The following is a 23,787-nucleotide window of genomic DNA, read 5'->3' as shown; positions in this document are numbered from 1 at the left end:
AGTGGGACTATTCACATTATTAAGAATTCTAAGGAATAATAAGTGTTATCACGATACTGACCTAAAAGAAGTAACAGAAAAGCACTTGAGAGATTTCCCATTGTCCCAAAATGCTTTGGTTAAAAGGCAGCTGTTGTGGTTTAAACCCAGCTGGTAACTCAGTACCATGCAACTGTTCGCTCAGTCCCCCTTTATCCTCTCACCCTGCTTGGGACGTGGAGGAGAATCAAAAGAATGTGAACCCCATGGGTTGACATAAGAACCATTTAATAACTCAAGTACAATATAATACTTCTACTGCTACTACTAATGATAATAAGGGAAATAACAAGGGGTGAGAAAATAAAACTAAAAGGGGAAAGGGTAAAACTCCAATAAACACAAGTGATGCACAATACAACTGCTCACTACCTGCTGACTGATACCCAGCCTGACCCAAGTAGCGATCTGGGCCTTCTGGCAAACTGCTCCCAGTTTATATACTGGGCATGACGTGCTGTGGTATGGAATACCCCTTTGGCCAGTTTAGGTCAGGTGTCCTTACTCTCTGCTCCTTCCTGGCTTCTTGTGCCCCTCCTCACTGGCAGAGCATGAGAGACTAAAAAGTCCTTGGTCAGGGTAAGTGCTATGCAGTGACAACTAAAACATCGGTGTGTTATCAGCATTTTTCTCAGACTAAGTCTAAAACACAAGTCTGTGCCAGCTACTAGGAAGAAAATTAACTCTATCCCAGCTGAAACCAGGACAGCAGCATAAGAATTGACATGGTATATGAAACCTTACCACTAAAGCAGGGATGACTTTTAAGTCTGTGAGTAATTTTTCACAGATATGGACTGTGTTGCTATTAATGGTACTATGCATATTGCCTCTGAAGATTCCTGCTTCAATATTTATGTTTATTTGGTCAATCCGCTAATTAATGAACCAGGGAGCTCCAGGACTATAAATATGATTTAAGCTAGAAGTCCAAGGCTCTCTGGTTTGACTCATAACCAACCTAAATTCCTTGAGAGCTCTATCTAGGAAGAGAGAGGTCCAACACTGCTATTGAACAAACAACATTTATGCCTGTGTCTGAATGTTATGATCAGAGGTATGTGAATGTATCCATAACATCCCAGCAAATTTAAGAAGACCATTTTTTAAACTGAAAGATTAGTTTGGCTTATTTTTACAGAAGGGTTTGGGTTTGAGTCGAAACTATATACATTAAGATTTTAAAATAAACTTTCTGGAATCCCAGAAGTATATCAGCTTGTGGAACTGGAAAGGAAACAGGCTGCTAACCTGAACAGTGTGTATAACATACAGACTCTAATTAGACTAAAATATGAGACAATTATCTAGCCATCACTATTACTGAATTCAAATCCCAAACATCACTTAATCCTGGCTGTCACCTAGTCATTACAATTAAGAGATCTATCCATGCTGTGTAGAAACATTTATACAAAGGATTTTTCTAAATAATTCATAGGAAATCCTAATAATTCTTTCTGATCTTCAGTTTAAAGATGCTTTTTACACATATTTTCAGAACTATTTGTACAGTCCTACATGTATGTAAATGTATGAGATCTTACTTTTCCCTGTCCAGCACAATAGGATATCCAAGCTCCTCGTCTTCCATATACTTGCTTTCTTCTTTAATTATAATAGGAAAGGTATTAACATCACAAGGCAAAATCAACCGACTAATATCTGATAATTCAAACTTCCTGGGTTGTCCATAGTAACCAAGATAGTATCCATTCATGGCATTCCAGAGCCTACAGACATAGTAGAAGCAGTGCCAAAGGACAGAAAGGAAAAATGATACTTTTAGAAGTGGAAAAAAAGTGAGAAAATACCTGTCTACATTATCAAGTTCTGCAGCACTGTTCTAGAGTTCAGTGTGCTAGTCATAAAAAAAAAAATAAATCAATGTGATTGAAGTTCACTGTTTATAACTTGAGAGTAAAAAAATCTCAGAAGGATGTAGTAAAAATCTGAAAACAAACGTCTAATTTTTATCATTACGAAACGGAGTAAGGCATCAATATCCTGAATCACTCCTACAGTAAGCTGCTGCCACCAAAGCAGGATCTACACAAAATTTCCTCATTGATTCTCCCACATACCCAAAAGAAACCCCTTCAAATGTACTTGTTAGCCAAGAAGGAATTACCATTGTCTATAAAGTATTTCAGACTGCAATCGATTAATTATATAAGCATTGGGTAGAGGCAGTGCTTAGGAACCACGTCAATTTAACAAGTAGTGAAAGCTAAATAGGTTTAGAACAGGTGGCCATTTCTAAAATGATGGGGCCATTAACTATGCATTCAAGGTCACCTTGCTGGAAGAAAATGACAGTCTGCAAAGGGTTTGACTTCCTGAGAAACCTGGAAGCATTACATTAAAAAAATAGTTCTTTCAGGTGCAGAATAGAAAACGCACCCAATGTTGTATTTATTTCAATTCCAGCCTACATAGAAGTCCAGCAGAAAGAGGAACTTTGGAGACAGTTCAACTGATTTGCCATAGCCATAAGAAGCAATACCTGACTGAACCATCAATAGATGCTGTTACTACCACATTTTTCTCCTCTTCATGAAATAAGTCAACCACTTCAGTAGCGTGTGCCCTCCAGCAGGCTTCCTCCTTTACTTGCTGGGGGAAAAAAGCAACATAACCACATTTCAGGCAGTTCTGTATGGTTGGTAGCTTAGTGGATTTATCAGTATGGCTTTCTGAAAATTAAAAGAGGTGGAAAAGTAATCCCTTCATGAAACAGTCTGTGAATGGCATATGGTAGAAACACCGCTCAGAGGACATGGATAAATTCATTCTTAACGTAGCCCCTTTGAACACAATGGAATAATGCTAACAGCATTTTACTTATGTTTTTCTTGCTTTTCACAACATCAAGTTATTGTTTCAAGCAAAAGACATGACCTGTATGTGCATGAAATATTTTTAGTCCCCATAGTGCTCTGAATCCATTTTTCTCTGTCATATCTTGGTATACTGTTCAAGTTAAGAAAAGCTGACAGATACTTGCTTACATTTTTATTGTTTTGTGGATCTTCTAAGAATGAGGTAATGCACCAGCGCATAATATGTCCCTCTGTTTAAAAATCAAAAAATCAAAACATTAATAAATTTCATTAGTGCTGCACCTTCACTTGTTACTACCCCATGCTCTTGGTAAACATTGGGCAGAATAAAGCAGAGATTATGGGTCAGTGAATGTTATTTTAAGGTGAATATCACTTTCTCATTGTCAAGCACAGAGCAGAAAACTATAGACTATTCACTAATATGTATGGAAATATACATACTCTTTTTGAGCAAAGTGTCATTAACTGGATAGGTTTGAAATGGCAAGAATGTAAATTTTTTTCTTTAAATGACATGAGTGAAAAATAAGTCATCTTGCCAAGACAGTTTTCTATTGTTCAAACTAGGTATGAGAGATTCATGGGATTTAAACTGTTTTTCAGTCCTGGTAAAATGGACAAAGTTGATTAATTGCAGATATAATGAAAGCTTAATGTTTTACAACCTTTTAGTGCACTATGTGAAGGCAGAACCAACCATTTTCCTTATGACCCACAACTGCTGAGTTTCCTGCCTAGGTTCCCTCTTTCCTGATGAAGTTGCCTCTTATCTCTCCTTTCTACTACCAGGCAGAAAGATCTTTTGTGTAATTCCAGCTTTCATACTGGTCACATCTGGTTCTAGGACTATCTTTTCAGGCAAGCAGGGAGGCTGACAGACAAGTTGATCTTTTCCTGACATGGAAAAATCTATAATGGGAACAAAAAATTGGTAGTAGCACTGCAGGTAGAAGAGAAGGGTGCAGAAAGCATGAAAAGCATACACATACTGGCACAAACACAAAAGGACAAAGGAAGAGTATCAGATGAACAGGTAGTAAGGTGGATATTTTTCCACAACTAGTTAAAATCCTGTTCAGTGCATGCTGCCTTCCTGAACTCATTTACTGATTTGCATCAATGGGGAATGGAAACTCCTCTACATTTTCACCATCAATGTCAAGCTACTGCTCAGTTTTGTGATAAATGGAGAAAATGAGAAAAAAACTTTCTCCATCCAACCTCTGACAGCATAAGAGCAGGAAGCTGGCAGGAAATAGTTCTAATAGTAATTTTAGAAGAAAAGTGACACATTAAAGGACAAAAATCTCACATGACAGATGCAGAAGAGGAAAATTGCCAGGGTGATTCTAAAGGTTTGGAGGAGAATCAGACAGCAGATGACTTTCTGTCAAATAAAAGCCAGATTTCATGTGAAATTAAACCTAACAATGAGCTGCTAGCACAGACCACAAGTGCTTTCTTTCCTTATACAGCAGCATACTGCTGAAGCCATTACCGTCCACTCCACATCAGTGTCCAAATCATGGCTCTTGGTACAGCCACAGCTGCAGTTTCTTATTTAGTTTTATTACTATAGATTTGAAATCTTTTTTTTTTTTTTTTTTTTTTTAGGAGCAATCTTTGCCCTTGATATTAACACAAAAATTCAGATGGAAAGTTTATTCAGGGCATGTGAATGAAGAAAATTGAAATGTCTTTTATAAAACCAATTCTACTGATAATGCTGCTAACACTAAGCTTTAATCTACCATCCTTTCATACTAGAAAATACCTTTTTCAATTATTTAATTATAGCTTTGATGGAGAAAGTCTGAAAGCATTTCAGCATTCATTTCCACATTTCTGGCACATTTACAGCATGATGTTTTGTGGTCCTACAGACTGTCCTGAACAGAATGACTATCATGTTTACTCACCCTTACTGCCTGCCAGAAGTTTTTTAGTGGAGATGTCTGTACATAGCGCTGTAAGAGGAACTGAAGGATGTTTTGAAAATGGCAAAAGTTCTTTCACTAAGTTTCCCTGAAATAAACAATCACACACATATTTCTCTTTGAAATATATACATGAAAAAAAAATAATAATCAATGCATCAGAAGTTGAGTTCCATTGATTTGATCTATTCAGCATTACTCAGCTCATATCTATTCATAAAGCTGTTAAAAAGGTAGTTATCTAATCTGCTGAATGACCAAGATAGCTGGGGTGTATTCTGGATTGATGTCTCTTCTACATTAAAAGAAGCAGTTATTTCATTGCTCAGTGATCATACCATGGTACTCCCCCTTCTTACTGTATTTACTTTGTATATCTTGTTTAGAGTAATGTGTGATCACGTATTTTCTGGAATCTGAAGTGTTAAGACAACTAAGCCATTGATATTCTGTTGCATGACTGGCTTTAAAAGCTGATTACAGCTGTAGACACTATGTGTTAGGTACTATTCTCTCCTGATTTGTAACGTTACTAGTGCTAGCTGGCTTGTGCAATGTTCCAGACATACTTCTCATCTTCTGACAGTAGGACATTCTGCCATGCCTATTATCCTTTCTTAGAATATAGATGTTTTGGGTGAGAACTCAACTTTCAGACTTTGACATAACTTTACAGTCAGTTTTTGTTAAAATTATTTCAAATCATGTTTCTTCATTTTTGTCTTGCTATTATTCCTGCTACAGTTATTAAAGCAGAAGTAATTTGTATCCATGGAAGAAATTGTTAAGCAGAAAATTCAATAAAGTATCTAGATAGTGGTGCAATTGCTAGTTAAAAATCATGTTTTCAAAGATTAGTAGAATTACCTTCTCAATAGTCCAGTCCCATCCCAAAAACATTCAGACAGCTACCTGAATACTCCATAGGCAGATACAGCCATTTTCATGAGCAGAAGCCAGTATCGGTGAGTATCCTGCTTCAGCTTTGGGAAACTCTACGTACTGGATACTCTTGCAACTAGTTGTGTCTTCTGCTTTGGAACACAAATGATCATACATTTTCTCAACAATTCTTGAGAACTGCTTTTGAATGCTCAGAAATTACATCACACTAGAAAAAAAGTAATTTTGAAAATTAACTCCATCATCCAAATGATATTACTCTGAAACCATTACAGATATGGATAAAAGACAACTGAAAAGAAATCAGAACAGTCTTCATGATCTTGTCTAAACCAGCCAGAACTATTGCTTCATGATGTGGGGGAACCTTATTTAGAGCATAGCAAGATTTTACAGAAAGTGCAAGCACCAGTGAGAGTGGAGAAGTGCAAGACAGTGGTCACCAGGACAGCTGAGAAGCAGTTCTGCAGCCTCTGAATGAGGATTCTAGAGACTACTGTAAATGCAGCAATGAAATGAGTTTTAATAACTAAATGACTCAATTCTAGAATCACAGATTTCTGTACTTACTTCTGCAGTTCAAAACTTTAGCTAAATGCAAGGTGGCAGTTACAGAGAATCTTTTTTGAGTTCCTGTTGTGACTTCCTGGTGTTGGAGGAGCTCGGGGGGGTCTCAAGAAGGTCCTCAGTGAAATGGATATTCAGTAGATGCAGGAATGAGTGCCTATTTCATTGGGCAGCTACAAGGCTTAGGGATATTCTCGTTTCAGAGCATGTTTTCTTTGCAAAATAAATTCAGCTTTAAGGATATATACTATAAGGAAGACTTTTCCTTCTAAAGTTTCATCTGCTTTTGAAGATTTTGCCTGTGAGGTCATTCACTTATACATGAATCAAGTGGCTTTTGATACACCGTTTCAATAATTCATTGCTCAAATATTTATGTGGCAGAGAAGTGTATATAGTTGACATTCCCAAATTCTGCAAGGTTTTCAGCATCATGTCTACTTAGAAAAAACAGCAATTAAGCCCTTGCATATCATGCATCGTGGCCTAGGTTTTGGGAAGTAATTGCAAATCAGGAGGGAGCAGATGTTGAGAAGTGTCATCCACATGCCAATGATATCCCAATTATTACAAATACAGTTTGCCATTCAAACTGATGAACTCATTTTCTATGGTAATGGGGACCACAAAATGGACCAGCAACAAAAAGAATGAAAAACATTTCCATACCTGTTGTTATTTCAGTGTTAATTTCATCACTTTTTACATTTTCCTAAAAGCAAGGAGTAAGATGTAAGAGAATTAGAAAACAGAATGTGGGTGTAACTACAGAACAGTTCTCTACTTGAAATTATTGTAAGAACTTATTTTTTTTTAACTGAAGGACTCAAGTGTTTCCACAACATCCATTCAATCTGGGACAGCACTGAGTGAAAATAAGAAACATTTCATCTGAAGAGAATCAAAATTACAGATGAACAAATCACAAATGAAATTAATTGGACTTTAGGATTGTGCTAAAGGTAAATTTGGCTGAATGACATTAATTTCTTAGGATAAACAAAGTCAATCACAGTCATGTGAATGTAATCTAGATCTCTTAGAGAGTTTAATTTAGAACATGCATATAGTCTTGGCACTACCTTGAGCAAAGATGAACAAAGCACATAAGTAGCAATAACATTTACTCACATCTGCATCTTCAGTATGAGAATTGTGACAGTCCTTCATTTGTGTCTTACTACACAGGCTTCTGAGGATCCCCAAGGCTGACAGTATACTGGCCTCAAAAATTGCCAAGTCAAATAAGGCAGGAAAAACCATGCAACCACCAGTGTTTGAGATATTGAGGTATCTTAGAAGAGGACACGCCACTTCAATCTCATCCTACCTATTGATCTGTAAGGCTTGACGTGGGGGTTTTGGGGATCTTTTTAAGAGCTGCAAATGGCTGTCCATTTTGTTACTCTAATACCTACATAGCCATACTTTACTGAAACAACATGCTGGAAAGAGTCTGAGAGGTAGGCTTTTTACTCTTTTTGCCTACTTGCTATTTGTTACTTGGCAGACATGGCATGTTCTTCTAGCATAAAAAGACAAAATGTGTCACAAAAATCTAATGCTACGCTTCGTAAAAATACATAGATTGAGATACTCCATGGTAAATTACAAAAAAACCCCAAACACTGTCATTTGAAAGACTGTATCCAAGCAAGTGTGGCTGCAATGTAGATGTAGTTCCAATTTTATTCAAGTACTTCATAATTTCTCGATTTTACCTTCCCCTTTGAATTCTTCTGTACTCAGTACTTGAGTACTGCTATTTCTCACTATTTGAAAGTCAGTATTGCTAGTGATAAGCATCTGATAAACACTTTGGTAGTCAGCTATTCCATGTGTCATACAGCCAGGCTGCCTGCCTGTTGCCCATTCAGCTTAGAGAAACAAAGTTTATTTCCCTGTAATTCTTGATGTTTAGTTGTGTGCATGTCTTTATGGAGGGATTTTAGTAAGCTACATGATTTTAAAACCAAGACTAAGGTGAAATTTGCTTTGAACTCTACTGAACCCATGAAGCCACCATACCTACCTCTTGTAGGCTCAAAGAACTGTTCTTGTGCTCTGGAATGGCATCGTTATGACTCCTTACAGCAGCAGTAGTAGAGGGCAGGGAACTATATTTCCTGTGTGAAAGAAATTAGTGGAGATCACTGACATTCTTAAAGAAACTGTTTGCTGTCTGGAAAACAACATCATCCAGTGTAATAAAGCATAATAAAATAGCGCCTGAATTGATCACACTAAGGGTTGGTGGCGTTTTAGAAATTTATGCAAGTGACTAGGCAATATTTGCATATTACACAGCCAAACTCTGCTGTTAGGAGTTTTGAGCAAATTAAATCCATAGTAAATCAAAATTAACGCTGGTGTTCATCCTCAAGAAGCGAAGAGGAAAAATTCAGTGCATGTCAGTGGCTTGTTCCCTTTCATCTTACCCAGCACTTTGTTCTGCAATTTTTTTCCAAATAATTATTGATTATTTTCAATCTGTTAAGAAAATCTTCAGAAATGGGATTCTGTGGAAGAAACTCAAGCAAAGAAATAGTATGTGGCCTTCAATATTTATGTTTCTAAGTCTAGAAAAGGTCTGACTGTGCTAATGAGAGGTTCTTGCCACATAACTTACACCAATTTCACATCTGTTCTGTTTTTGTATCTGAATAACAGGGATAATGTAAAACCCATATAGACAGTATATAGCTGGGGTAGCCCACTTAAATTTGGACAGGTGGCCATGTAATTTTTCAAAGTTTGATTTCACAAACTTGCTAGCATTCTTGAACATTGTGTGTCTGTATATTATCACAGTCAAATTCATCCAGGTACCTTCCTAGTACATACAGAACATCCTAAACCTGTATCATTCAAAGTCATTGTAGGATCCTCCTGCTTAAGCATAATCGTAACTTTTCTTCATTTATACAAATTACCATTTGTGAATTGTAATCACCACATTTTTAATTTAGCAAGGATTTCCTAAACTAATCATTAAGCTATAATGTAGAAAAAGCAAATTTATGTTCAGTTAAGTGGCACTGGTACATTTAGGTGTGTAGTAAATGCATAAGCTACTTGAAGGTTTTAAAGCATCATAAGACCATAAATCATTCTTATGGTTCAGGAGAGCAAAAATGCTGCCTAACTGCTTAAGACCTTAAAGTTGCATTAAGTATTTAAACCATATTGAGTCCTTCTGGCTACCGTTGCCTTTGCATATCCGCTGGAAGCCAAGCTGCTGAAGTTATGTACATGTGCAATGCCTTTCTCTCAAAATGAGCATATTTGGCTAAAATTCTGTTCTCCATCCAACACTAAAAACCTATGCCAGCTTCTAGTTTGTTTTAAGATGAAACTTGAGGCTACACACTTCAATGAACTTGCCTCTCTCTCTGTTTGATCAGAGTATCTAGCAGCATGAGGATTTTATCAGTTTTGAAATAAAGTAAAAGCCTGCTGCCACACAGATTTATCTCACAGAGATAAGAATCAAAGAAGGTATAGTACACAGGAAAATCGATACCTGACAAAAGCTGATTTCTGTTGGATTCTTCAACAGAATCGAGACTTATGAGGTCAGTTAGAGGACAAGAGGATAGCTTAGTGGAGCAGTAAAAAAAGAATTTATAATATTTATGATTGATAAGCATTACAAAAGTTTAAGGACAGGAAAGCTAATTAACTGTATGAACTTGAACTGATTAAATGCAAAGAAAATCTCAGTTTAAATCAGCTGTCTTGGACAAATATTACATCAGTGTACTACAACAAATGACTACACCTGTCCTGGGGGTAGATAAAATCACACAGTTACCTGGAAGAGAAAGCACTATGTACAAGGAATAACATGGCGTTGACTCCAGATGCCTGAAGAACTGGAGCCTGGCTGTCTTCATTAATTTTACACCTGAAAATGAAGGTGTTCATACAGGATGTGTCAGATAGGTCGCATATTGTTCCCAGAAAAAGTTGCAAGCTTTATTTGTAATCTAAAAAATCAAACATGTCATTTCCCTAAAATTTTTAGACATGTCCTCCCAAACATGAGACTTCCTAAATAAGGATGTTTCTTCAGCTCAGTAGCAGCCTCAACGACAGAGTAATTTACATAGTTTCCTCAGTGGCAGTGCTGAGTTATGTTAAAACACTGTTCTTAATTACATTGTCCCTTCCCCAAATGACTCCTTCTCTTGAGCACATCTTCTACCTGCAATGTCAGGAATACTTAACAAGGTATTTGGAAGTGCAAGAGAAGGAGGCCCACATAATTTGTTACTTTAACTCCTGCATGTCCAACACCCTTTATAGCTGGGTGTTTTACCATTTCCAGTATGCTATTTAAAAAGTTTGCATAAAATACTGAAGATCAAAATGCCTCCTTGAAAGCAATACTTACAGGCATCTCACAGTGGCAGATTCAAAATCCCACAGAATTATTGCACCATTTGCACTTCCCGTAGCTATCAAACTGCATCCTTCTACTTTTAAAACAGCAAAACACTTAATTTCCACAGAAGGTAGAAAATTCTGCAAAGAACATTGAAAAAAAATTGAGTAGGAGCAACATGGACACTAGAGAGTGAATTTTTTTAACTGTTAGTTTAATAAGGTGCCTAAATTAACAGTGTCTGCAACAACTGCATATTGAATCTACTCTAATGTTATTGTATTTGAGCCTTACAGAAGCACCAGAAAGAAGCAGGGGGTGATAGTACTGGGAGACTCCCTGCTGCAGAGGATAGGAGCCTCCATCTGCCAACCTGACCTGCTACCTACAGCACAGTTGCAGTTAGAGCATGTAAAAACTGCTGTAAGAACTGAAGATTAATCAGAAGTAGGTACCTATGCAGATACTGTAGTCATGTCAAACGAATAAGTCACTGAACAGAAATACGATGACCTTTCCTTAAACATCATCTAGATCTATTACAAAATTAGTGAAATTATAGAAAACAAAACTTAAGTCTCATGGACTAAGTTAAATTGGTCAATTACTGAAACATAATTTGACGTTTTACCAAAGCAATAAGAGACAAAAATGGAATAACTTTAACACCCAGCTTGATCTTTATATGGCACTATTCCTGATGGTCAGCCTAGTTATAGTAATGAATGATGTTTAATTTCTAGAAGACTTTATACAAGAACCTCAACTTACTATTTTTCACAGGAATGTGAAGTGTATGTTCAGAGCAGCTGCTTCATCAAGGTAAAAACCATGCAATGGATTACTAGGCAGATATAGCCCTTGGAAACAATCACTTTCTTGCATAATTTATTTTAGACCTTCAGTGTACTGATAATTTGGAGCATTTACTTGGTTCTTATCCTGTTACTAAACATTAAATCTTTGAGGGCACAGTAAACATTTTACTTTCTAATCTTCTGTAAATTATGCGGAACTTTGAAGTGTTTCTCACCACTGTATCATCCTTTGGAGAACTGGTGTCAGACAGAAGCTGAATATCCGGGAAGAATTCATGTGTTTGTAAGGTGTCGGGCTTCAGTAACAGAGAGACAACTGGATTCTTTTGCGGAAAGGACACTGCCTCAGGAAGCACCCATGTGACATACAGGTATGTTTCAACTGAGTTACCCTGTTAAAATAACTGACTTAATGAAAAAGGAAGGAAAGGATTTCCTGTTCATAAGATAATTATCAGTGAGAGTGTGTTGAAAGCTTGTTCCTGTGTCAAACTATAAAAACTGTTATAGCTATCAACTAGCATATGCCTACACTGCAAACTGACGTGTCAGCCAGAAATATTACAGTTTACTTTAAATTACCTGCTGTTATATTAGAAGATGTGGAGTTCAGAGCTTTTGATTTTATTCAGTTTAACTACCTTCTTAAAGTAAGTTGTCTCTTCAGTTATAGCTGCTTATTTTATTAGCACTGCTGATCTGCAGTTCACATCTACCATATCAGCAAAACTGGTGGTTGTTCCAATTGCGTGAGAAGAAGAAGCCACAAGTCTATGGCACACAAATGACTGGGATATGTCAGCAATATCTGAGTCTGAGGACTCAGCTGCTGACTGGGACAGTGATGTCTACAAATGACACAGATCCAGAACCCAAGCAGGTGATGCTGTGTCTTCCACTGCCCAAGGAGTGCATTAAGGCAGAAAGGCAGACATGAAGCAGGAAAAGATACAGCTTCCTCATGAGAACGTGGCCCTAGGCCTGAGGTACTGTTAAAATGCAGAGCTCTGACCAGTGCAGTGGGGCTAAATACATAAACAGTATTTGCAGGAACAGTTCTAGCCAGTCTTAGCTGCTGGTGAACTAGAAACTCTTTAAACACGGTAAACACTGTCTATAATAACAGAAGCAATATTGTAAAGCTTTTATCTTAAAGTTTTGACCGAAATGTCAATTACAAACAGAAAAGCAAATGCAAGAAAAGATATTATCAGAATGCTGAAAATCAGCAATGACTAATGAAAATATTAATACTTAGACAGAAGGGCAGAAAGCTAATTTGATGATATGCAGAAAGTGGATTGTTCCTTGACAGTTTCTAAAAGTGTATCTACTAATTAATGAAGTCCTATTTTACCTCAAAATCTAGGAGCTACCAAATGAAATTAGGAAAAAAAAGAAAAAAAGTGTATTTGGAAAACCTGAATGATTTTCATCTTCCCACTCTGCTCCAAAACAAGAAGTGCGTGTTGACTCTTATTAGCCTTCAGATAGATTATCTTCAGCAGACGACATGCATCTTTGCTGCACTGGGCCAAAGGCAAGGCTTTAACTTCCTGGCCACTTTCAAACACCCAGATTTTCACTGTTCCTACACATGGATGAGAAAGATATACAAAAGGGAATGAACTTTTCAGCACCTGTGCTTCAAGTCAGAAACTTGCACTGGATCAAACAGGGAAAGGAGTAGAAAAAAGAAAATCCAATTGAAGGTTCTGACCTATATCACTGGCCTTTAGAAAGCCGTAGCAGTGTGTGTGTTTCTTAGGAAAGCACCCTCAGGGACACAAAACTTACCAGGAAACATCTTCACCACTTTCCATCTTTTTTTCCATGGCTGTTTTATGCTACAGCCCAGGATAAAAGACACCTACCTATCTTCTGTTTCTGAACTAACATCACCAGAGAGTCAGCAGAGTGTTGACTGTCAGGCAGAAGAGTTCAGGTTCTCAGCTACAGGAACAGGGGGACCTGGCTGCTGGACTTGTCCCAGAGAGCTAGTGGGGAGAAGGAGCTACAGCATTATCCTAACTGAAGCAGCTATTACGTATGACTTCACTTCTGTAAGACTTGATAGCATTCGCCTTCTGTCATGCTCTTATAATCTTAAGGGTGTAGTCTCTACTCTCAAGTATAAGCAAGAAACATTAGCCAGTATACCATGTGGAAAAGGCCATCTCTCTGTGTGATGCTGCTTTCATATATTTAATATATTTTAATGCTTCAGGTATGTACTCTTGAACATTTGAACGTGAGAAGAATTATTCTGTTATGTTATCAGATTACAAAACTATTAAAGTTTTCTGCAGAATTCAATGTAGTACTTGTGTGTTGGAGAGGTCTTGTCACATTACCTGAACTTGATGCACCCTAAATCAAACTCATGAAAAATTCAGGAAACATGTAGATATAGGTACTCTAGTGTTCAGTGCCTGCAGACGCTATAAAATTGAGCTTGGATACTATAAAATTGAAAAACTGCTGTTCTCTGTCTGCAGCCACTTTGTTACAGATCTAGGTCCTAAGTGCTATGAGGAAACATCTTTTCAGACCAAAAGCTTTGAAGACAGTCTTCTGGAGAGCAATAGGCTAACAGAATACCAGAGATCAAGCAGGCAAAAATCACCTTTCTATGAATTATCTACCAGATAAAACCCATCCAAGACACACCTCCTCTGCTGCCCTCTTCCCCAGACATACAGCTGTGCATTCCTTCCTGCGCACCTTGGAAGAAAGCCAAAATTCATTCTTCTGTCACTATAAGAGTCAAGGCAAAAGTTCTGTTTCCTCTTGTAATTCTGTATTCCTCTTGTAATATGTCATTTTAAATAAATGTAATAAAAATGTGATAATTATTTAATTACTTTACCATCACATGCTCCAGTAGCGAAATAAAACCCATGTATTTCAATGTCTGCACAGGTCACTTCAGTATTCAGCCCATGTGCATCTTCCATCTGATATACTTGATATCCTGTTTCCAGGTCCCAGACCTGACAAAATAAGACAGTAATTGTTTTTACTACATCCTCTAAAACTCATCACACAATATGTTCTAGTGAAAATTTTCTAGAGAAAATTTTCATATCCTGTGAAATAGATCCTCTTTTACAATAGCACACAGCCATGCTCTATTACTGAAATACTAATGTAATTTCCTGGAAAATGTTCACCTCCCCAGAGAAGCCATTCTGCCAAGGGGGAACTGTATTTAGTATGCTATAAGTAAGACTCTCATTAAGTCAGAGAGACTGTTGTTAAATGAGTTTTTAGAGTGCAAAAGTGAAGAAATCTAACTAGAAAGAATGGAGCTAGAATTTCTATGCCGAATATCAGAATGAGGCTTCTCACGAACATTTGGTCCAAAAATGTAGGAACATCTAAATCTGATCATTATTTAATCCTTTTGGGAATTTAAGCAATGCCTCATAATGAAGTACTAATACAAAGTTTGGTTGCTGTAGCGGGACAGCTCAGATTCATCTGTATTTATGAAGTAGCCACTCATGTCATATGCGCTTTTGCAGCACCAAGTGCCCAAAACTATCTTGTAATTGTTATAATGCTGTAGCCTTTGTGGTCTAAGTAAGGAAGGGGTTACAATGAGAAATAACATCTTTACTGAGTGTATATAAAGAGAAAACCTTTACACAAACAAGCCTTTCTCCACAGGGATAACATGCATCACCAGCTGGCCCAATAAGAGATGCTACCTCTCTACAAATCTTGCCATCAAACCCATCGAGAGCTGATGAAAATCGCAGGTGTTTGGTACCTCTGATGCTCATTGTCACACTGTTGATTACACTAGTAATGAATCATTTTATTAATCTATGGGGTTTTTGGCTCTTGTATTGCAACTATTTTTAGTGCTTAAAATGCAAGTTATAAAGTTACTAGGAAAGTTTAATCTTTTCATTAATGTTTCAACACAGAGCTGTGTTAAAAAGTGATAGAAGTGATCTCCATCACTTTATTTTTCTTGTCAACTGGCTATTATACAAACACTTCACACACACTATGTACCTTGAAATCCTTATGGCTTAGGACAAGATGGTCTAGGAAATTATTTGAATGAGAAAAGGATCTACAGAAGGTCAGCAAATTGACTTCAGAACTGCTAGCTAAATAGAAGCATACCAGACAAAAGGATAAGAAGCAAAACAAGGATAAAAAGTCACGTTTTATAGTTTAGGCACACTATATGTGCCAATGCAACTTTCGAATTTTAGTGAAGGAATCTTTTACCTGAGAGCAGCATCTTTTACACAGACCTGTTTTTACAAAGTAACTTTTTCATGTTTTATGCTAATCCATAGAATGTCTAAAGTACACATTTAAATTCCACTAAGCTGACTGGGACTCAAGCACTTTTTAAACTTTAAAGTGAAGCTTATCAGATATGCCTTCTGAATTGAAGAATAATATGTAGTTATGCTTGCATGAATTGTTGACTGGATGCACAGTTTGACACCATGGCAGTTAAAATCTACCTCTGTAGCTACTCAATAGCCAGTGGACTTTCAGTACTGTTGCTATAATTGCAAGAATCCATTGCAGGAACAGGTGAAGTGTACCTGTGCAGCTAAAGGAACATCCTCCAAAGTCTTGCTCAATCTGCATGGTGCTGGCAGTGCAGTTATGTGCAGGTCAGGGAAGTAGCTATCTCAGAAAAGTAATGCTGCTGATCCCAAATAGTTTATTCATCATGGCTACTACTTGCCTACGGAATTTGAGCACAAAATAGCCACAAAACCTACACGTTGAATTGTAAAGAGAAACCAGTGACCTAATAGCCCAGAAACCTACTTGTAATTAAAAAAACCTGAGATTTTTCTTTTTCAGTTTAAATGGTGACAACTTACACTCACCTTCAGTATTGACTCAGAGCAGATAGTGAGAATCTGGTGAAAAGCCCTGTTGTAAACTAGAACATTGATGCTTTTCTCATGTGTCCTTGGCACATATTTTGTATCTTGTATCATATGAGTTAGGGGATAAATATCAATAACATCTGAACCTGCACAGGATGAGAGGAGAATATACACATTTTGAGTACAGTAGCAGTTACTTTCCCTGCATATAAAAAGATTTTATGTAAAACAGGATTCCTATGAGTTCTTCTGAAGACAATAAGGGATATTGTCTGTTTCTTGAGAATATCTGTTCTCTAAACCAGAAAACTTTCACATGCTTTCCTCACAAAGCACGTTGAACAATGGCCAAGTATTTACCTGCCTTAAACGACCACCTGCCCACCTTTGATGGGACTGATACCCTGACTCCAAGACATTAGGAACCATAAATCCCCCTGTCCCAGATGTCAGCAGGCAATGATGTCTTTCCAGTGACTTCCTTTATGCGGCACTGTGAGTATGAATGGTGTTTTCCAGACGCCTTCCAGTGCTCTCGGATTAGAAGGATTACAAAGACAGATATAGATGGGGACAATAAAACAAAAGAAAGTACAAGGTTTTTACAGTGGAGGCTCACAAGCCAGACTACACATGCAACCGCCGATTGCAGTTCCAGTATTACTACAGTTCTACCAGCAGAGGAGCAGCAGTCAGCAGTGAGTACGCGGCAAAGGACCAAGTTGCCTAATACTTGTCATAAGTCCAGGCATAGAGGCCAGCAGCTTGGAAAAAAGCACAGAAGGAAAGCTGTGGCAATATTTAAATGAAGCATGAAGGTGAGTCATGATTTATGGATGTTAGCGAACTAATAACTGAAAATCTCTGTAAATCTAGGTACATAGCAATGAGAATTCATTTGCCCATATACAGTCTCAGTCTCATGCCCTCTTCAGAGGCAAGGAGTCATTCACTTAACCTTTTAATGGAATCATTAAGGGAACCCAGGACCAGATATTATCTGCTATTTAGATACTGCTCCAATCATTGTTTCTAAGGCCAAAGTTACCTCCTTTTGTCAAGGATTTATCCATGCAAAATCTGTACATTGACAAGCCTTGAAAATCTCACTAACAAATTTGAAGAGAAGATGGTATCTTTTATCCTTTAGAAATTAAAAAAATCTTTAAAAACTTGACTGATTAATATTCTTGGCATTTTTAAAATAAGACCTAGAAGCTGAAGTTTCTTAAGATTTGCAATGAGTAACAAATGCCTAAATAAATACAACAATTTGTGGGCTGTAGTCCAGTGTATATATTTGGGCTTCTAAACCAACTTTATTGGCAAAGAGATTCAGCAGAAACTACCAGATCACTGAAAAAAAAATAAAAAATGAAGTCTCACATTCATCTCCTCAGATTTGAGAAGCTTTGCAAGCTTTGTGCCTTGTTCCTAATCCAAGGACAGGAAAAGCTGCCTCCAAAGACAGTGATCTTATTTGTCTGGTATGTCTCAGGCCTCTATAGCCCCAGAAAAGGTTCAAAGCTGGGTTTTTTTTCAGTGACTGTGTCTCTGGGGAAGTCAAACCCTGCCAGTTTCCAGAGCCTCTGCCTTAGTTACAGAAGGCTTCACACCTGTGAAGCTCTGGTCCCTTGGAGGTTTCAGGCTCCTTGCTATACAGTTAGGAAAGAGAGCCCAGAAACTGTGAGTTCAGTTCCCACAATATTTTATTCCTGACCAATTGGATAATGCATCTGTTGAAACCAGAGCTTGTGGGGCTTTCTGTAGCTACTGAGTAAAAGAAGGTGTTTGAATGCACTTATGAGGTCTCCACAGAGCCTATACTTTGCTGCTTTGATCTCCAAACGGTAGGAGAGTGCTAGATGAATAGTTAGGGGAATATCAGTGGCTTAGTAGCTTTTGAGAAATGGCAAGGCTACAGAAAATATCTGTAGTTTATTTTTTCTAAGGAAGCCTCACCTTCCCTTTAGAAAAGCCTTTCTCATTTCTTTTTGTTCCTGCTATTAATTCCCATGCTGAATATTTTTGATGCATATTTCTATATTGAAATTAGGACCGTATATAACAAGATCCACTTTAAAATGGTCTTAATGTGCAAATACCCTTACCTCCCAGTATTATGTACATCTTATATACTTTGTTACTTTACTCAGCTTCAGCTGTATGTAATCATTAAGGAAATCTCATTCTAGGAGAAGGGACATTCTCTCATACATCAACTGCAGCAACATACCAGAGATAAGCACACCATGTTCATTGTCAAATACCATGACAGAGTTCTCCATCTCTTCAGGATTGACTTGATTATCATGGAAGACTTGCAGCAGTGAAAGAGTCTGTATATCCCACACTCTAAAAATCTGGAGGGAGAAAGCAGGGAGAAAATCTAGTACTATGTCACGATTGGATTTCATTTCTATGATAGTAATATTATAGCCTCCAATGAAAATCACATTGTTAAGCATGGTACATCCCCAAATTAGCAAAACAAATATCAAAGGTATCTTTACGCCATTTTACTAAGGATAAAAGGCACAAAAATGCTGGGTTCTGTAGTCTTGACCTGACAAGTTCATAGTGAAACCAGATCTGCTGAGAATTGGTTCTACTCCTTAATGACAAGATAACTCAATTGTGTCATACTTTTCAGTCATGTACAGATAAATGCCAATAGTTCAAAAGCTTGTATTTGAACTAGACTATCAAATGGTGTGCAACAGTACAAAGATAAGTTTCACAGGGTTCCAGGTAAAAGGATTCCTGTAATCTTTGTCTGACAGCAGATGTTGGAGCAAATCAGAATCAGCAAAAACTGCAGAAGGATCATTTTAATGCATACACAGTTCTTGTGCTCTCCGTAAGCAAATGGTAGTGAGCACAGCCCAGATACTAATCTGTAAGGAGCACTAGATACACTAGATATATTTGTTCTTACTTTCAGTTTCAATGGAGAACACAATAGAAAATTCTTTAAACTGTAGAATTACTCAATAATAATTGTATATTATTCATCCTGCCTGATTGCCTGATCAAAAGCTGTGTTGAACTTACTGCTATCCCACACAAACTTCTCTTAGTCCTGCAAGAAATCACCATTTAATTTCTCAGATCTCATGGCTTTTAGTGTGGTGTATTTCCCTGCAAGATAATCTTACAAGTAAAACAATCTCAAAAGTTATTCTGTCATCACATCTGCCTGCAATTCTTATTCAGCTGCCAAAACCATGGTGAGTTTTATGTAGGCATTTGTGCAAGGTAACTGTATTCATTCAGTTGTGTTACTAAAAGGTGAGGCTGCATTTGTAATTGGGAGTTTGACAGAAAGACACATGTTGGTACAGTGCTCCCGTCAATTCTGGGAGTGTTGTGGGTGCTGACAAAAAGTCATTGAATCATTGCATTTAATGTTCCATACAACGTAAGTTGATAAAGCACATCAGGACAAACTCCTGAAATATTCAATTGAATTTGATAACCGAGTTGCATCTCAGACAGAAATTTCACATAAATAATTCTGCTTCCTGTGCTACAGTCCCTGGAGGTCTTCCTCTCTCAGCTGTTCCTTATTCTTTGTTGCTCAGTTTTTGTCACTCAACTGACATCTCAGCAGCTTTTCTTCAGTGATCATGATGCAGTTAGTCAAATTCTAATTTCATGGTCTTGGCCACGAAGCATGAAGCAGCCAGCCTGCCCTGACCAGGGCTGGGCTGGTGCTTCTCTAAAATCCTAGTGAAATCTGCTGTCATTTGTTTGATTCATCCCAGGATCTCCTGTATTAATATTATGTTAAAGATAGGTCCAAGTCCAAAGATGTCTTCAGCATATTGCTTAGGTGCAGTTTCTTGTATTATATTCCTGAAAACCTGCTTAATTCACCCACAGGTAAAACCAGGTGTGTTGGTACATTAACCTGTCCATTGTGGATAGGTTGTCCAGTAAGACTCTTGAACCCAGCATGAGCATCTGTCCATAACAGATGAGCATTGTAACACAAGAAGAGGGATGTGGAACTGGGACAGAGACTGGAAGCTCATTTTGAAATTACAGGTTTTTTCTTTTTGACTGATATATTAGACAGCAAAACAACTGGCATCTTAGAAAAACAGCCAGACTAGCCTGAACAAAGAACATAGAACTCTGTTTGGCACTTTCATATAATTTCATAAAAGTTTTAATGACATAAGTTAGTTGCTAAGGCCATTAACAAGTTATGCCCCAAGAAAAAACTTACAGCCAGTTTTATATCAGAAGTGCTAGAAACTACTATCACCTGATGTATAACTCAAATTCAACACAGTCAGGTTGCTACTGACTTATAAAACCTGGTGACTGGTAGAAGGAAGATGCATTAAATTAGCATTAAGTAAATCTGATTTGCAAAGTAATTGCTTTTAGCTCATCTTGCCTAACACCAAGCTAGAAATCTGACAGGAAGAACTCTGAGGAAAAAACAAGAACAATCTGTCAACCTCATAAATAAACCAGCTACAATCAAATCCACTGCTAAAAACTCAGAAAATTCAGTTCCTTAAAGTTACTCACCTTTTCATACAAAGATCTTTGAAAACCTAAAACAGTCCTGAGAAATACTTCTCTGCTGATTTGCAATTAGATAATTTAATGTCTGTAGAGTACCGCTACTATATGTACATTTGATCCCATAAAAACTTAAGCTGCTTGTTGGGTTGCTTTATACATATAACTATTTCAGGAAAACTTTTCATTTTACACCTATAAAAACAGAAAGTAAGTGGTTTCCCAAGTGTCACACAGCAGATTGTAGTCTGAAACATAACCCACAAGTTTTGACTGTTTCAGCTTTCCTCACCATAGTTTGTTCCCTTCTTAATTCTGAAATCTATTTATTTCTCTGTTGAACAGAGCATGTGCCCATTACAGTTCATAGGCAATATGTCATGTCCTTGAAAATGCTTTTGATAATGAGGAAGACTTCACTTGTGCATATGTTCATGTTATGAGAAGTTCTTTTCAATTGCCAGGAATTATTTCTTCCCAAGACATGCACACCACAACTGAGAATGAATGTTTGTTACTCCATATGTTATCAAATGTTAAGGTATCACTCTTTTTTTCACTAAAAAGAGGATCTCAGCATAGGGAAAACATCATTGCCAAAAAAAAAAAAGCCCAAACAAACCAAACAAAAAGCCCCCCAAAATAGAAGACTGTTCACTGTATGCAGAATAAAAATAGAGACAATAATGGATGAAAATTATTCAGGGAGATACACAGATGTTGAGATTATTGGAATTTCCATTAATAACCTGATTTTAAAGGAAGTTACATTGGATCATCAAAATTCTGAAAAGGAAGTAAAGAAAAGAAAGAGATACATCTTTTGGCCCCTCAGAGAAGTTCATACTGAGTGTTTCAGAATTTTAAGTAGAAGAAAATTTCTCCTGAATACTTTGTTTGTTTTCGGGAAAACTCAAAAGGAAAATGCTCTAAAAAACTTCTTACTGAGATTAAATTTTTCCTGATACAGTACTGTGTTAGATGAACCATGTCCAACATATACCTCTGATAGACTTCGGATTACATTTCAGTTTACTCAGACGTGCAATTTCTAAAGCACACCAAAAGAGAAACAGGCAGTGAGAAGGCTTGAAGAAAGAAATCCAGTTGAACAGAAAAAATGGTGAAACTGTTCATCCATCTGATAGCAGACCAGCAAAAATAGAGAGAAGAATTGGTGGAGAAAGTTGAGAAAATTAGAGCAATGTTGCAGGTAGACCTCCAAGCTCAATTCTGGCACAGTCACAATTAAAGCATGTAAAAACAGTTGTTAGTGCTGATTTTACAGCACAAGTGAACCTAAGTAAAAGCCTCTTGTGATATTTGTTGCTGCTTGTTCAGTTATTAATGCCAGTACCACATTAAGAAAATGCAGTCACTTAAAGCGACAGTTAAAACCTGGACAAATCACAGCACTCATAAATCTCTTCCTTCCTTCCAGCCTCCTTCTTTTCCCAGTCTGTGGGCAGGGATGGGGAGATTACATAGACCACTGTTCCACATGAGTACCACACAAGGTATCCCCAGTGTGGCCATGAGATATAATGTCACTTCTATTCATCTGCATCAGCACACACATGACTGCATAAATTCAGGCATGGAGAGTGGCAACAAAAGACATGCTTATTTGGAAATTGGGAGGTGACTAGGGGGAGTTGTCTTAGGGACTTTTTGTTAATAGTAACGTCGTTGTTCTACTTATTTATTGAAGAACTTCTTTCTTATCTTGGCTGCAACAGCTCCAGCAAACTACTTTGTTATCCTCTCCAGGGCCACAGTCTGCATCAATTTCCTCTGTTCTAGGGTGCTCTTCTTGTGTCTTTCATTTTTCAACCCAGTGGCAAACCCACATAGTTACAGATGGAATTTCCACAGACACAAATTAAAATTTGGAAACAAATCACTCCAGAATTCAGTGGGTGTTCTTGTCAAAGCCTTCTGAGAGACCTTAAAAAAATTAAATGTGTATATTTGCATACATAAATACTTCTTTTCCAAGTACCACCTTCCTTTGAGCCCTAAAACTCAGAGCACAGAAAAAAGCCTGAACTATCTTTTCCCTCTGGGCTAAAGCCTATGTTTTATGAGTAAGTAAAACCAGTAACGCCCCTCTCTTCTATTTTTTTTAATGCACACAAAGAGACAGAAAAGAGCAAAAGATGCATCTTACTAACTAAAATGGGAGCAGCAGAGGGAGACGGAACAAAGAAGGGGAATAGGACAAACCAAAATTGGTAAAGAAATATTTCACATGTTCTCAGTACAATAAAGTTCAGGTTAGGGAATACTTATTTCATGCTGGGTTGTTATGAAGAGGCCATTGTGGAAACATGCTTTGACTTTGGAAGGAGTGAATTCTCTTCTGCCCCTTTCTGTCTGCAATTAACTGAGACAGAAAAGCACTGAAGAAGCCCAGGATTTGCTGACCCCCCCACCCCCCCACCCAGCAAGAGATAATCCCATCAAATTACTTCCAGTTAAGAATAAGAAAGTGACCTTAAAACACTGCTTTGAAGAAAGTAACAACTCTCAAGAGAAAACAGTAACTTCTTTTTAGTAGTTTCAATCTCTCACATTCTGCAGATACTTTTTGCAAGTTAAGGAAAATTTGGGTTTTTTTGAACAACAAACAACTTTCCTCAGTTTTACAGAGTGGTGATTCTGCAAGTCTTTAAAACAGCTTGCGCAGGAAAATCTAAAATCCAGCCACTCTTGGGGCAGAAAGAAGTTGCACTAGCCACAGTATGTGCTGTAGGCATGGATAGGAAAAGTAAGCAACAGTTAAAGCTGATTTTCTGTTGAAGCGTTTAGTTCCTCTGCCCATGTTTGCCACACTGTTCAAGTGTGGTCATTGAAGGCTCCATGGACTATGTGGAA

General features: G+C 37.5%; 1 protein-coding gene across 1 annotated transcript in view; it reads right to left on the bottom strand.

Moving 5' to 3' along the window:
• Positions 1-23,787, bottom strand: part of WDR64 (WD repeat domain 64) — a 66,632-nt gene that overhangs the window by 6,944 nt on the left and 35,901 nt on the right. The window contains exons 12-25 of the mRNA XM_010022603.1: positions 18,608-18,734; positions 16,369-16,517; positions 14,367-14,490; positions 12,919-13,088; positions 11,713-11,889; positions 10,689-10,819; positions 10,107-10,199; positions 8,325-8,409; positions 6,962-7,004; positions 5,735-5,856; positions 4,805-4,910; positions 3,051-3,112; positions 2,546-2,655; positions 1,587-1,772 (exon numbers count right to left, since the gene is read on the bottom strand). Coding sequence (XP_010020905.1) covers positions 1,587-1,772; positions 2,546-2,655; positions 3,051-3,112; positions 4,805-4,910; positions 5,735-5,856; positions 6,962-7,004; positions 8,325-8,409; positions 10,107-10,199; positions 10,689-10,819; positions 11,713-11,889; positions 12,919-13,088; positions 14,367-14,490; positions 16,369-16,517; positions 18,608-18,734 — 1,685 coding nt within the window. The remainder of the gene's footprint in view (positions 1-1,586; positions 1,773-2,545; positions 2,656-3,050; positions 3,113-4,804; positions 4,911-5,734; positions 5,857-6,961; positions 7,005-8,324; positions 8,410-10,106; positions 10,200-10,688; positions 10,820-11,712; positions 11,890-12,918; positions 13,089-14,366; positions 14,491-16,368; positions 16,518-18,607; positions 18,735-23,787) is intronic.

This window comes from Nestor notabilis, unplaced genomic scaffold (assembly GCF_000696875.1).
Source record: "Nestor notabilis isolate BGI_N333 unplaced genomic scaffold, ASM69687v1 scaffold3559, whole genome shotgun sequence".
NCBI classification, from domain to species: Eukaryota; Metazoa; Chordata; class Aves; order Psittaciformes; family Psittacidae; genus Nestor; species Nestor notabilis.
Note: the sequence above shows the minus strand (reverse complement) of the source record. Positions and strands in the feature narration are given on the sequence as shown.